Here is a 16414-nt window from a genome sequence, read left to right on the forward strand (position 1 = left end):
ATTTACTTTTTACTTGTTCATTTTAAATTTTGTTTGGAAATTTATCGGTTATTTAAAAACGAAGACGCAATCGAAAAGCGTTCAATGATTAAAGTCTTTTAAAGGGACGATCTACGTAACTCTGTCATTGATACGTATGGTTGTTTAATTCTATAAATAAGTTTTAAAAATCGTGATTCAATTATGTTTAGATTATCCTAATGACGTATTTAAGACTTGGAATGTGACATTGCGATATCGCACTTAATCTACCCTTTGTAATAGTGATTACTGGAATACATTGACGTACAATTAAAGGCACTTAAGTCTATTATATCATATTGTAAAAGACCACAGAAATATTAAAAAGCAAACCATTTTTTCATAATATCAGATTAAAAATGCTCGACCTTAAGAAAAATTGGTACCCTTAAATGTTAAACTGACATCAAGCTTAATTTTAAATATTAGTCTATTGGTAAGGAAATCATCCCGTCATACATTCTAATATCAACAGATCTACTTCAGAGTACATATAAATGCCATCATATATTCTCACTTCAGAGTAGATTTAATCGCTGTTATACATTCTCCAACCAACAGTTCTACTTCAGAGTAAATACTATTGTCGTCATACAGTATACAGCTATACTGCAGAGTAACTTGTGAGAATACTATACGTACTACTATTTTTTTTAATCTAAAATTGATATTTTGTTTAAATTTTATGTTCTTTAAACACTGAAGATGATTTTTAAAACGCCTTTCGACTTAATCTGCTGGCAGTTAATGTTATAATTCTTCAACTAAAAAAGACCAATCAAGGGTTTTTGTACGAAGGACACTTACCCGTTTAAATTATGTAAGATTTGATAATAGTAACATGGATTTAAATAGAAGACTACTAATTACCAGATTAGGTCAGTTAGATAGTCTGAGAACATTGTTCTCTGCTATTTATTATGTGTTACAATTAAAATGTGTTTAAGATGCTATAGGATTTAAAACTACTAATTTACAATACAGAATTAATTGATAGTTTTGTCATTTCGTATGATTAATTTCGTAAAACTTGATAATTAAGAACTTAAACTGTTGATGGAGAGGTCTTACATGTGCTATTTAGGGAAATTAATCATTCTGATTTATCAATACAAAATATTTGCAAGAATTAAAAAGTTTCGTTTGGTCTTTATGACTTTTAGAGACAAAGCGCAATTAATATCATATCGGATAAAAGATCGGCTTAAGAAAAACAGAATAACTTTCAAAGTCATTAGTCGATAATAAACTCACAACACGGCAAAAAAAAAAACAAAGAACAAAAAAAAATATACAAAACACAACATAAAAACTAAAGATTGAGTAACACAAACACCACCAAAACTAGGTAGGATCTCCAAGTGATCCGGATTGGTAGACATATCCTTCTCCGTATTTTGCACTCATCAAATTACTCATGTAAGTACAAACCCGATGGTGAGAATAACTCGACAGTTCATGTTTAGGGAAAAGAATGGCGGAAGTGTTGTTACTATCCGTCGTCATCTGTAAACAGATCTTCGGTAACGGTCAACCAACTTATACTGGCCTTAAAATTAGCAAAGGGATGATTTCAACTTCACCACCTTGCAACACCTGAGATCACCCCCAGTTTTTTTAGGGGAGGGGGAGGCTTGTTCTATTATTTGTCTGTTTGTCTTTTACCTTTTTGACTATGGCTTTGTCAGTTTATTTTTTTTTTTAGATTGAATGTCCCCCTGGTATCTTTATCCCTTCTTTTATAAGCTGAAAGTTATATTTAAATGAACCACAGTAGTTTTAGATCGAGCTGCTTTCCAAACAACAAAAACCAATAATCTTGTAAAGCCTATTTAACAGTAGTTTTTCATAGATTTCACAACTGGTGTCATCCGATTGGATTCACCTATAATAAATCGTAGACATTTCACGTACCTGCAACGTGTATACAAATAAAATTAAGATGATTATCCAAATTCATTATTAGTTGCCTGTCTATCAAATCGTGTTTTATTGAAGTGTCACATGAAACACATTATAGAGGAACCAGTGTTGTATTTTATAAGTATCAGCCACAATTGTTGCTGCATTCTTTGATCAGGTATGTACATTCAGTAGCTGTTCTCGCATGCAACTTCTTCAAGTTTTTAATTGAATCGTGTCAAGATGTATAATTGCTTCTGATTATATGTGTTTGTGGGTTAATTTGTATTGTGCAGTCCAGTACTCAAGGACTATAGAGTTCTCCGTGTGTATATATGGAGTTTATTCTCCCGTATGTCTGCTCTTATTAGACAGAGATGTGTAATATATTGTGATGGATTTATAGAGTTGTTATCTTAAATCCATCTGTAAATATTGTTTTGTATTTTATTTAGGATGACTGCCTCAGTCTTTGTAAAATTCATAGTTACTCTAGACTGGTTGACATGAAGATTGGTTACTTGGAGCATAGGATATAGTAGTGGTAGATAAATGAAAGGTTTTAATAAGGATTTTCATATCCTAGGCATATATTACTTTAGCCGTATTTTGCACATTGTTTTGAAATTTTGGGTCATCAATGCTCTTCAACTTTGTTTATGTTTGGCTTTATAACTATTTTGATCTGAGCGTCACTGGTAAGTCTTATGTAGACGAAACGCGCGTCTGACGTATCAAATTGTTAGCCTGGTACCTTTGATAACTATTGTTATACGTGCTAAATTGTAAAAGTTTGTGATAAAAGATTTGAAATAATCCACATCTGATTGACACCACTGGTATAAAATTCCCCATCGCAATATTTCTGCAGGCCATCTACTGTGCAACGAATGGTGGTAAGAACCTTCGATGATGTTTAGTCGAATATATGGTCCACTATATATAATGTTCTTTATAAGGATTGTTGTGAAATCTAAGGTATTTAGTATACAGATGGGAAATTTTCATGGTTTGTTTTTTGTAAATACCTAAAAGGAGGAGGGTGGATTTTTGATTTTCTAAATCGTCTCTTTCGTGAATTTTGTGGTAGTATATGTAAGATTCCAAATTTTGCTGTGAATTCCAATTTCTTCAGTTAAGCCTGAACAATCAAACTAATGATGAATCAGATAATCCGATGTAATATACAGCAAAAGCTGTTTCCAAATATGAAATCATTTTCTTCTGTCAGGAGACGAGAACATTACATTAGTTTGGGTTTTGTTTGTTTGTTTGTTTTTTTTGTTTTTATTAAGTTTGGTTTGTTTATCATCGTCTGCTTCGGATTTGTTTTATTTATGGTTTAAATGTTTTACGACTTTTAATTATAACTGAATTCAAAATGCATAACAAATTCGACTAACAAGAAATAAATATTTTAGTAATACTGATAACAAGAGTGTATACAAAATAAGGTATGAAATCAACAAAAATAATTGTCTCTGAAAATGAATATCACAGTTTGTCTCGTAGCTTTGTTGTGGTTATAAATTACTGGAGCTGTAACAGAGAAAAAGAGAAAGGTTTAAGAAATGTATAAAAAGAGCAGTCGTGTTATAAATATGGTTATAATAACTCTAAATTAAGTCAGGTGGTGTGACACGAATAACTGTGTAGAACAAAAGTATTTAGGAAACAATTAAATTCAGCAATTTTCGTCGAAAACATTGCGATTATAAATCGTTGCAAAAAATGTCAAACTTAGAATTCCTGTTATATTAATTGATCACCAAAGTTTATGAAAAATTATGATTTTGCAAAGTAAGCTAGAATATGTCAAACCATAAAATGTTGGTTTACAAAATTCCCAACACTTACTCTATTTCAACCGGTCTTTCTGAATATATTGCAACTGCAAAATCATTTTGATCTTCCGGCCCATTAGCATGTATAAGCAGTACATATGTTCCAGGTTGTAACTTATACCCACAATCCACACTGGTTCCGTATGAGAATGGTCCATCATTTCCACTCATATCACGTACTGCATTGTTGTAATTCTGAGCAAACCAGTTATAATCTGACTGAAAACTACTTCTGTCAGTCTGAAATACGATATATATGTGTATAAAACTAGATATCATAAAAAAAAACAATCTGAAAGGGTGCAGCGGCAAAGAAAATAATAACCTATGTAATATAATTCATGTATTTGGTTTTCTTGTTATATTTGTTATTCTCGTGGTGTTTTGTCTGATGCTTGGTCCGTTTCTTTGTGTGTTACGTTTCGGTGTTATGTCGTTGTTCTCCTCTTATATTTAATGCGTTTCCCTCGGTTTTAGTTTGTTACCCCGATTTTGTTTTTTTGTCCCTGGATTTATGAGTTTTGAACAGCGGTATACTACTGTTGCCTTTATATATAGCTTATTACTAAAATACAAACAAAGATTCCAAACAAGAGTATAATTAAGACCATATTTTGTTTAATGCTGATACTTATTCTCCAGTTTTATCCAGTAAACTTACAGCCTGGGGTGTACTTCCATGAGCAACACGATGGGTGCAGTCACATTTTGGACAGGATATACTTACCTTCTCGGAGCACTTGAGATTACCCCCAAGTTGTTATGTAGGGTTCGCATTGCGCAGTCTTTAGTTTTCTATGCTGTGTTTTGTATACTGATGTTTGTCTTTTGGTCCTTTTTGTTTTTTTGCCATGGCGCTGTCAGTTTATTTTCGACTTTGAGCTTGAATGACCCTTTGGTATTTGTTGCCTCTCTTGCGTATCATGTCCGTATTATTGATAATTTTTTAAACAGAAAACATTCTTTTAAAAAAAAATTTAAATAACACTGGATACATTTTTATATGACTGATTATGTTTCTCTCGGTTTTGATTTGTAAACCGAATTTATTTTCTTTCAATCGTTTTTGACTTTTGAACACTGGTATGATCTGGTATGCTACTGCTGCCTTTATTTGTTTTCTCTTAATCGATTAAAGACTTTTGATCACTTTTTGCTACTGCTGTCTTTATTTGTTTTCTCTCAATCGATTTATGACTTTTGAACACTGTTTGCTACTACAGCCTTTATTTAGCTGGTATAAACGTTCTTACCTCAAACAGTTTTATTCCAATAGGGAAACCATTCTTCTGATCTGGCTGCATGACTTCCACTTTTACACTTTGTGCTGAAATAACATTGAATCATTTAAATTCAAGAAGACGGTAATCACATGGTTACTTGTATAGGAAAACTTGTGTTTCAAATGCTATTATACGGCCTCTGATGGTGAACAAGAGCTCACGTGTTTATCGTAGACAAAGTAACGACATTCATGTCATCACTCAAACATATCCGGCAATACACAGTAAATGGATAACCAATCTAATCAACTCAATAACATGGAGAGGTATACAGAAGATATGTGGAGAGAGAGAGAGAGAGAGAGAGAGAGTCAACAAGTAATTAAGGTACAGTCTATTTGTTATTATTCATGATAATATGCGATGAATTTAGCCACAAGAATGTAAGAAGAATTTAAATTTATGAATATTAAACATACGCTCATTAATTGTAATAAAGAACTGTGGATTTGTTGCAAAAGTATCGCGGCATGAAATCTGTCCTCCAGCATTGCGTCCGCTCACAAACTTTCCAGTAATACATTGTGAACAACCTGAAAGTAAAAACGGTCATCTAACTAAGGTTTCAAATCTTATATTAATTAGGACAATGTATACCATTCGAGATAAACATTTAAAGGCATAAAATGATTATGTATTTTGCCACTTTCTCAGTGAGTAGTAATAATGTGAATATCAAAAGCAAATTATACAGTCCTACTCACAGCCCTCAAATTGATATTTTTTTTTTACATAACTACTGTTTAGATAAAAACAACATAAAACATAAGTAACTGTCAACACTCATTAAATGCAATTTGTCAAATTTGTACTTTTATCAGTAAAATTCACATAACACAGGTTGGGTCGGTTCAAATATCTTGCTAGATTCAGGGATAATTTTTGCATCCTTTGTTATAAAACGGGTGTACACATAAATAGCAATATAAATAAATAAATTGTTTTTGTGCAGAATATCAAATATGTTATCAGGCGCATATATAATTAAGGTAATATATACAGCAATGTTGATTCAAGTATTCAAGCCCTGAAAATGTAATAAAACATTCTTTATCTCACCTAACTGTAAGACACTTCCATCAACCTCCAAGTCGGGTCCCTTTCCTGTCATTACTGTAGTACTGTCTTGTATTTCACTGAAAATATGTCTTGGTATTATTCACATTGTATTAAATCAAGCATGTTAAATAAACATGTTAGCTCTCACAACTCATTCCCAATCAGACAGTTTGAGCTGAACATTGAAATATATTTCCCCTTTCTATATGACAAATTATTCTAGCGATCTTATTTAAAACAATGTTGACTTACGTCAGTTGATCAAGTTTGGTGAAATGTTTGGTTTACATCCCCGATGTCATGTTATAACTCAGTGTGCTCGAACTTAAAGCAGCTAGATAGAAACTCACGAAACTACGATGTCATATACTACAGAGTTTTCAATCATCATCTTGGTGATACAATTCCTTTTCTCAATTGACTTTCTTTCTAAATTTTTTAAATAGTATTATATAACATAACTTAAACGCATGTGAACATTAAATTTGACGCCGACATTAGGAGTCTTGTAAAACTGAATTTGAATGAATTAAGCACATAAACACTTACAAAGGATTCGTCAATGGTCCAGCCGTGAAAAATCGAATCAAAAACTCTTTCAGTACTCTTGGATCTTTGTCACAACTATCCATAGTAGAAGGTACCGCCACGTATTTACCAGGTTTCACATTAAATCTGTAGCACGAACTAAAGTCTATCAAATACATATTGTTTTTGTCTCCTAACTCGTCAAGAACAAGTATATCTGAGTCTTCATGTAGAACCTAAAATTATATAAAGTTAAAGAACAGTTCGATTGAAATGTAAAATAAATACTCTTAAAATTCGTACTATATTTTACCTTATAACTTTTTTATTCGAATGTCCCTGATTTAGGTCTTTTATAGACAAAACGAGTCTTTGGCATATTTGTTTTATCCTGGTATCTATGTCAAATACCCAAACGTCTGGAGTATGTCTGTTGCAAAGAATATTTAGCTTGAATTTTGAACAGCGGTATACTACTATTGCCTTTATTTGTAATTTTGAATCCAGCACAGAGAAGGAAGATCCAGTTCTTCATCTTTATTCGAATTTTCCAACTGAACATAGAACAGACCTTTTATTGTTTAGGATTTCCTCTGATGTAAGTGACGTAGTGATATGTATTGAATTTCTAAGTGAATTGTCAATACCTTATTCCGTTAACAAGTATTTTACGTAATGTGATCGACACAAAAAACTGTTTTTCTGGTCTTGAAGAACGGGGACAACAACATGTTTGTCATGGAGGTAGTACATGTTTAAGAAAGAAATGGGTCTTTCCATATAGATATATATATAAGAGTTCATAGGCCAATTCAGATTTTGTATTTCAAATTTGCTTCACCAACCTCACTGCCTTAACCAAATCTGGAAGAGTATCCACGTATTATTTTTCTCTATGAGTGTGTCGTGGCATAATACTCGACTGATATCAGTAGTTGAGTTTTTCATTTTATAAATTTAGGGTCAAATATTTTACCCATAAACATATTTTGCAGAAAAGCCTTGTCCAGGTCACCAGAAATAAAAAGGTCAGTCGGCTTTTAAATGAAGGGGGAACTATCACAAAAAAATGGTGCACAATTTATATAAGTTCATCGTAGTGTTTATTTTTAAAATTGTGTGTCCGTTTTCACAAATTAATGTGGTGTTTACTGAATCTCGAGTGAAAATGATACATCCTGTCAAACTGTTTCAAAATTTCATTAACTTAACAAAATGATAGCAAAATCTGGTTTTGGAGAAAAGATATTTTGATTAAAAGAACTTACCTTATATAAATCTACCCTAATTCCCACTTTATCATCCTGTCTGTCTGATGTTTTCTGTACTATCTGTACCACAACAGGAACATTACCATCCCTATCTGCCTCTAAGTAAATAGAAATCATTGTACTGTTTATACAAATATTACATTATAAATACTGTCAGTCTGTAACAGGAACATTGCCATCCCTATCAGCCTCTAAGTAAATACAAAATCATTGAACTGAGTATACGAATCTTATCTTATTAATACTGGGTCTTCAGTCTGCATGTTTTCGTATATTAATTACTAAGGACAAGGCACTTGTTTGCTTCATTAATTACTGTGGACAATGCTGGTTTTTTTTCTTTCCACAAGCTTTGCTTTAATGATTACTGTGAGCTAAGATTTTGGTTTCAGTCCGCATTTCTCTTTTTGCTATCAAGATTACTACAGGTAGATCAATACATTATGTTTTTATTTTTGAGAAAAGAAAACCAAAATATGCCTAAAATAGTTGATATTTCACTTCTGATAAACATCAATCACAACAAAGCACAAAACTAACTTAAGCTTCTAGAGACAGATTTGTAATAAAAACAGCTTTACTTAGATGTTTATTTTTTCCTTTGTGTAAAATTGTCATACAATGGTTAGTCTGAATGAATGAAAGACATCTACAGAACAATTATTTTACAATTCAAAACGTATTTGTATTTTGTGTACGACTTATTTTCTACTTAATCACAGTAATTGAAATAGTCTTTCAGCCATATGTAGATTGTAAGGAATGAAATTTAAAGGGTAATCAAAACAACGTGTGACGAAGAAATTGTCTGTTTTACATTACGAATATCCTGTTCTAGTATGGATGATAAACAAGATAAATAGAAATAGAATTTATAAAAAAGAAAATCAAATTGGTATTTACTATTTAAGGTAAAAAGTTTAGTAAGTTTAATCTTTGTTAACTGACTTTGTTGTATAAAAGACGCGATCAATTGAATATTAGAATTTGAATTTTTAAAAGAAATATTATGTCTACATAAAGCTCTTTAACATTAAAAATACTTACTTCATTTCTCACTTACTGTTCCTTAAAATTATATGGAATTAAATAATGTTGAACGAACGAGAGGAACGTTTTGATTTTTTACATATCTCAGTAAAAAGCTGTTTTTCTAAGTTTGTGGTAGCAATATATTTTATCAACAGATTAAGAAAACAACATATATCTCGATGAAACTCCTGTCTAGAATGAATTCAAGGTTTTGTTTAGATATTCCAAGGAAGTTAGTTCAAGCCTTTGAATTGTATTGTATGCACGAAATATCATAATGTTACTGGCAAATTATCGACAAAGGTACACTGCTGGTCAAAAATAAAATCATTGGTTTGTATTTTCTAATTTATTTCCCCAAAAATAGATCTATACATCCCTTTTAAATACACAGAATAACAATGTCAGAAAGAAATCAACAATGAGATAGATGCTTTAAAAAGAAAGCCACTAACCTTGGTCGCTCACTGTAACACAGAACTGTGGATTTTGTAGTTTGCTTTGGAAGCCTCCAGCTTTCCCTCTTCGCCAATTTCCAAATAAGGATGTCACATAGTCTATTAAGCAATACAATATAATATATATGTCTAAATCAATCCCAACGTTAATAAAATCACAAAAACAAAATAAAAAGTGTCTAATAAGCAATACAAGATAATATATATGTCTAAATCAATCCAAACGTTAATAAAAATTAAAATGTCAATTGTTCTTGAACAATTGAGAGGTCTTTCCTTTTGTAATGTAAAATACATGTTCCAATAGACGTAGAATGTATTGTCAAATGTAAAAAAAGTTGCGCCTAATCCACCTCAACGTTTTTCACTATTTACTATTTCTGTAAGTACAATAGTTTTTGAGATATCGACTAAAAAGTTGTAAGGTCAAAGGTCAAGGTCAACCTTAAAAAGCTTTAAAACACACTGAAAATGTTTAAAACACACTAAAAATCCTTAAAATAAGGTCAAAAAACACATAATTCGCTATCTGGGACATGACCTTGACTTTTGACCTTTGTCAAGGTCATTAGTCTTCAATGTCATTGCTGAAGACCCCATGGGTCTAGGACCTTTGGTTATGTAGTAAAAGCTGATTTTCTCTTTTCAGAAACCTAAAACAGGGGTTATGCCCCTTACAGAAAGGTCAAATCTCTTCGGTCAAAATGTAACAAAGTAGCGCCTTAATGACCCAAACATTTTCCACTATTCAAAACTTCTGTAAGTATAATGGTTTCTGAGATTATCCCATAACAAGGTGTAAGGTCAAAGGTCAAGGTCAACATACACATTTGACCTTGAGGTATTTTTCAAAGTCACATGAATTGATGATGAATGGTGAAGATCCTAGGTGTCTACGACTTATGGTTTCTGAGTTTTGGTTGTCAACCGACATCGGTTAATTTTCATAGGGGCATAACCCTACCAATGAGTCGTTGAATCCTTTCAATCCAAATGTAACGAAGAACCGGGGTCTGGTCCTGAACAAATTTCACCCTTTGCTTTTTTCCTACCTATTAATGTTACAGTGTTTGAACGATAACAAGGTTTTTTGGTTTCGGAGGGACTACTCCAAACCGACAAAATATTTCGACTCACAGGGTGAGTTCCGGATAGGTATTCATGACACCGATACAAAGTGTGAATATGAAAGCGACACGTCTTACGGTTAACGCGGATAAATTTGTCAAAGTTTGGCGGAAGAATAATAATAATAATTAAAATGTCAATTGTTCTTGAACAATTGAGAGGTCTTTCCTTTCATAATGTAAAATATATGTTCCAATAGACGTAGAATGTATTGAAAAGCTTTAAAACACACTGAAAATCCTTTAAATAAGGTCAAAAACACATAATTCGCTATATGGGACATGACCTTGACCTTTGACCTTTTGACCTTTGTCAAGGTCATTAGTCCCCAATGTCATTGCTGAAGACCCCATGGGTCTAGGACCTTTGATTATATAGTAAAAGCTGATTTTGTCTTTTCAGAAACCTAAAACAGGGGTTATGCCCCTTATAAAAAGGTCAAATCTCTTTGGTCAAAATGTAACAAAGTTGTGCCGTAATGACCCAAACATTTTCCACTATTTAAAACTTCTGTAAGTATAATGGTTTCTGAGATTATCCCATAACAAGGTGTTAGGTCAAAGGTCAAGGTCAACATACAAATTTGACCTTGAGGTATTTTTCAAAGATACATGAATTGATAATGATTGGTGAAGATCCTAGGTGTCTACAACTTACGGTTTCTGAGTTTTGGTGGCCAACCGACACTGGTTTATTTTCATAGGGGCATAACCCTACCAATGAGTCGTTGAATCTTTTCGATCCATATGTAACGAAGAACCGGGGTCTGGTCCTGAACAAATTTCACCCTTTGTTTTTTTTCTACCTATTACGGTTAGGGTGTTGGAACGATAACAAGGTTTTTGGGTTTCGGAGGGATTACTCCGAACCGACAAAATATTTCGACTCACAGGGTGAGTTCCGGATAGGTATTCATGACACCGATACAAAGTGTGAACATGAAAGCGACATGGTTTACGGTTACGGAGGGAAATTTTGTCAAAGTTTGGCGGAACAATAATAATAATAATTAAAAACCAATTGTTCAGAGAACAATTGAAGGTCTTTCCATCAAAACAATGTATATTGATATGAAAAGTTGTGAAACTAAGTTTAAAATGTCATTTCAATCGTCAAATGATAGCTCCTAGTAAGCTGATTCCAAAAATATATTGTTTCCATACAATTTTTTTTAATAAGGGAGATAATTTGTTACTTCCGGTTTGAAAAATGTTACTTCCGATTATATTTGAATATTTACTTGACACTAATTCCACAAATATCTGGTTCTATATACTTTTGTATTAATAAAGTACAAAAAAATAGCTACTTCCGGGTTACAAAAGGTCACTTCCGGTTGTTTTTTTCAAGGTTAAATGGTTTGATACCTTTTTCTAAAAGTTGTATATCTTTATCATGTATACATATAGAATAAAAGCAAAGGTCAAAATCTAGAGCGTCAAATTAAGCTATGACCTTGAGATCAATTTCAAGGTCATCAACCAAGGACCTCAAATCAAAAGACCATAGGTCTTAATTATGTTTAGTTAATGAGTTATATCACCATACGCGTATTTTTAAATACCCAAGGGGAGAAAACTCCCTTTTACATTCAACGTACTCTTGCAATCAAAATTTAATTGTTACGACATGTCGCAACTAACAATTTAGTAAAAATAATTTGTTGATATCTTATACGGTTTCTGGAAATGAGTGGAAATGAGCCAAATTCAAAAATTAGAATATGACCTTGACCTTTGACCTTGACCTTATTTTCATTTTTTTGGACCAAGGACCTCAAATCAAAAGATCCTAGGTCTCTATCAATTATGGTTTACCAGTTAGAAATGCAATTCACTTATATCAAATGCATAAGGGGAAATAACTCTCATATGGAGCGTTCATATCGCTTCGGTCAAAATAGGACAAATCATGCCAAGGATATAACGGGCAATTTTGTAAAATAAATTTGTCATAATCTTTTACGGTTGCGAAGGAGATGCGCTAACAAGGAAAACAGTGTTTGGGGAGATAACTCCTACAAAGAAAAGTATTCGTTTATGCAGGGTAAATTTCAAAAGCGCATAAACTGTTAGATATCATATACAAAATATCTAAGCGACATATTGCGAAACAAATGTTTATCGCAAGAACAAAATTAGGCGGAAGAAAAAAAAAAAAAAAAAAAATATAAATCAATTGCTTTAAAAAAGCAATTGTAGGGGGTCTTTCCCCCTTTAAAATTAATTGAATTGGGGGGGGGGTGGTTGTTTGTTTGTTTGTTTGTTTGTTTGTTTGTTTGTTTGTTTGTTCGTTTCTGTATGGGGTCTATATTATTGTTACCGGAGAAGTTTCATGTTTAGTTCGGAAAGTTTTTCTTTTATTTTAGGTACAGCGCGCGCGCCACATCACGTGACACGGGTTTATAATAACGAAAAGATAGTCTTTTTATTTCTTTTTAGGTGGGGACTTTGAACAGACAACATGTATAGAGACGGAATAAACACAATGTAATTTCTTTTGTCATTGTAGGAAATTGACATTTTGATGACAGTTCACAAGCAGTGCACGTTTTGGATTTAATTGATCCGGTGTAACTTTAAAACACATTTATTGATCATTTTCTGATATTGTACATTTTTCAGCACCTGTTTGTAACACAGATTAGTATTTCAATCTCGGAGCGGACATTTTATAGTAGGTTTTTACTGAGATTTACAGACCTAGCAAGCGATTTTTACCGCATTGCCATTTCTTTTCTCTAGGAAAAGCTTTGAGAGATATCTGCACCAAGTTTTTTTATAAACTTTCAGTACATGTATGCCCTGCTGACTGCAAATTTTGAGGTCGATTGTACTTGTAGTTTCAGAGAACATGTGGATTTTTTTTCAGAAGTGACGCAAGAACAATATTGAATTTCGATTTTTCATGAAACATGATTTATTGATCATGATCATGATTGATTGATTGATTGATTGATTGATTGATTGATTGATTGATTGGTTGATTAGTTGGTTGGTTGGTTGGTTAAACACGTTGCTTAAACATGTTGCTTAAACACGTTGGATAGGCTCAAAATTGGATCCCGTATTTAACGCATGAAACGGAAACATGCATTGATTGATTGATTGGTTGGTTGGTTGGTTGGTTGGTTGGTTGGTTGGTTAAACACGTTGGTTAAACATGTTGGTTAAACATATTGGTTAAACACGTTGGCTGGTTAAACACGTTGGATAGGCTCAATTTAAACAAGCGGGAAAAAAAACCCATCTTGGATCCCGTATTTAACACATAAAACGGAAACATGCATTGATTGGTTGGTTGGTTAAACACGTTGGTTAAACACGTTGGTTAAACATATTGGTGAAACACGTTGGCTGGTTAAACACGTTGGATAGGCTCAATTTAAACAAGCGTAAAAAAAAAAACACATCTTGGATCCCGTATTTAACACATGAAACGGAAACATGCATGCATTGATTGGTTGGTTGGTTGGTTGGTTGGTTAAACACGTTGGTTAAACATGTTGGTTAAACACGTTGGTTAAACATATTGGTTAAACACGTTTGATAGGCTCAATTAAAACAGGCGAAAAAAAGAGACCTTGAATCCCGTATCAAACACATGAAACGGAAACATTGATTGATTGATTGATTGATTGATTGATTGATTGATTGATTGATTGGTTGGTTGGTTGGTTGGTTGGTTGGTTGGTTGGTTGGTTGGTTGGTTGGTTGGTTGGTTGAAATTCAAACACACATAAAACTGTTTAAATAGTGCCAAAACCACATAATTTGATGACCTTGACCTTTGACCTTGTAACCTTCGTCAAGGTCATTGCTCCACAAGGTCATTGCAAAAGACCCTATGGGTCAAGGACCTTTTGTTTAAGAGTTTTGCCTAAAAATGGCTTTTTAAAAACCATCGATGGGAGTTATGTCCCTTACATGATGGTAAAATCAATATAGTCATAATGTAAAAAAATTGCCCCTTGAAGTACCAAGCATTTTTCACTGCTTAATTTTTTTGTATCTATAACCGTTCAAGAGTTATAGGGAAATCAAAGACATGTGAAAATCTAAAATATGACCTTGACCTTTGACCTTGACCTAATTTTCATTTTTTTGGACCAAGGACCTCAAATCAAAAGATCCTAGGTCTCTAGCACTTATGGTTTACAAGATAGAAATGCATATCACTTATAACAAATGCATAAGGGGAAATAACTCTCATATGGAGCGTTCATATCGCTTCGGTCAAAATAGGACAAATCATGCGAAGGATATAACGAGTAATTTTGTAAAATAAATTTGTCATAATATTTTACGGTTGCGAAGGAGTTGCGCTAACAAGGAAAACAGTGTTTGGGGAGATAACTCCTACAAAGAAAAGTATTCGTTTATGCAGGGTAAATTTCAAAAGCGCATAAACTGTTCGATATCATATACCAAATATCTAAGCGACATATTGCGAAACAAATGTTTATCGCAAGAACAAAATTAGGCGGAAGAAAAAAAAAAAAAAAAAAAAAATAATCAGAACAAATACAATAGGCTTTCCACAGAAAAGTGGAAAGACCTAATTAAACTGTCAATTGTTCTTGAACAATTGAGAGGTCTTTCCTTTTTTAATGTAAAATACATGTTCCAACAGACGTAGAATGTATTGAAAAGGTCAAGGTCAACCTTAAAAAGCTTGAAAACACACTAAAAATCCTTTAATTAAGGTTAAAAACACTAAATTCGCTATCTGGGACATGACCTTGACCTTTGACCTTTTGACCTTTGTCAAGGTCATTGGTCCCCAATGCCATTACTGAAGACCCCAAGGGTCTAGGACCTTTGGTTATACAGTAAAAGCTGATTTTGTCTTTTCAAAAACCTAAAACAGGGGTTATGCCCCTTATAGAAAGGTCAAATCTCTTTGGTCAAAATGTAACAAAGTTGCGCCATAATGACCCAAACATTTTCCACCATTTAAAACTTCTGTAAGTATAATGGTTTCTGAGATTATCCCATAACAAGGTGTTAGGTCAAAGGTCAAGGTCAACATACAAATTTGACCTTGAGGTATTTTTTAAAGATACATGAAATGATGATGATTGGTGAAGATCCTATGTGTCTACGACTTACGGTTTTTGAGTTTTGGTGGCCAACCGACACCGGTTAATTTTCATAGGGGCATAACCCTACCAATGAGTCGTTGAATCTTTTCGATCCAAATGTAACGAAGAACCGGGGTCTGGTCCTGAACAAATTTCACCCTTCATTTTTTTTCTACCTATTACGGTTACGGTGTTGGAACGATAACAAGGTTTTTGGGTTTCGGAGGGATTACTCCGAACCGACAAAATATTTCGACTCACAGGGTGAGTTCCGGATAGGTATTCATGACACCGATACAAAGTGTGAACATGAAAGCGACACGTCTTACGGTTACGGAGGGAAATTTTGTCAAAGTTTGGCGGAACAAGAAGAATAATAATTAAAATGTCAATTGTTCTTGAACAATTGAGAGGTCTTTCCTTTTGTAATATAAAATACATGTTCCAATAGAAGTAGAATGTATTGTCAAACGCCCCTCTTTTGATCCGCCACTGAGATCTGTACTTTCTGCAGCTTGTGTTTTTGTAGTATATGAGCTTTCGTACATGATCCGAGTTGTCTTTTTAAATGGTCCGAGTTGTTTTAGAATTGGTCCGAGTGTTCGTGGTCCGACTTGAATATGGTCCGAGATGGGATGATTATCTATCCCAGAATTCTGCGGAGAACTTCCTTTCTGAAACGCCATTGTAAGTGGGAACCCTGCACATTTTTTTTCTTGGACTTATTCAAGTAAAACCTCCCCTTGTGATTTGTTAAATGTGCTTGAAACAAAGCAAATAAATTATTCCTAAAGGCCATTGATAT

General features: G+C 33.2%; 1 protein-coding gene across 2 annotated transcripts in view; it reads right to left on the minus strand.

Moving 5' to 3' along the window:
• Window positions 1-3322: 3322 nt before the first annotated feature.
• Window positions 3323-16414, minus strand: part of LOC143065457 (calpain-2 catalytic subunit-like) — a 41002-nt gene continuing 27910 nt past the window's right edge. For both annotated transcript variants that reach the window (XM_076239033.1, XM_076239032.1), the window contains exons 10-17: window positions 9396-9497; window positions 7906-8006; window positions 6659-6873; window positions 6110-6186; window positions 5470-5583; window positions 5021-5094; window positions 3781-4007; window positions 3323-3462 (exon numbers count right to left, since the gene is read on the minus strand). In XM_076239033.1, coding sequence (XP_076095148.1) covers window positions 3447-3462; window positions 3781-4007; window positions 5021-5094; window positions 5470-5583; window positions 6110-6186; window positions 6659-6873; window positions 7906-8006; window positions 9396-9497 — 926 coding nt within the window. In that variant the 3' untranslated portion in view covers window positions 3323-3446. The remainder of the gene's footprint in view (window positions 3463-3780; window positions 4008-5020; window positions 5095-5469; window positions 5584-6109; window positions 6187-6658; window positions 6874-7905; window positions 8007-9395; window positions 9498-16414) is intronic.

The sequence above is a fragment of the Mytilus galloprovincialis genome, chromosome 2 (genome assembly GCF_965363235.1).
Source record: "Mytilus galloprovincialis chromosome 2, xbMytGall1.hap1.1, whole genome shotgun sequence".
Classification (NCBI taxonomy): Eukaryota; Metazoa; Mollusca; class Bivalvia; order Mytilida; family Mytilidae; genus Mytilus; species Mytilus galloprovincialis.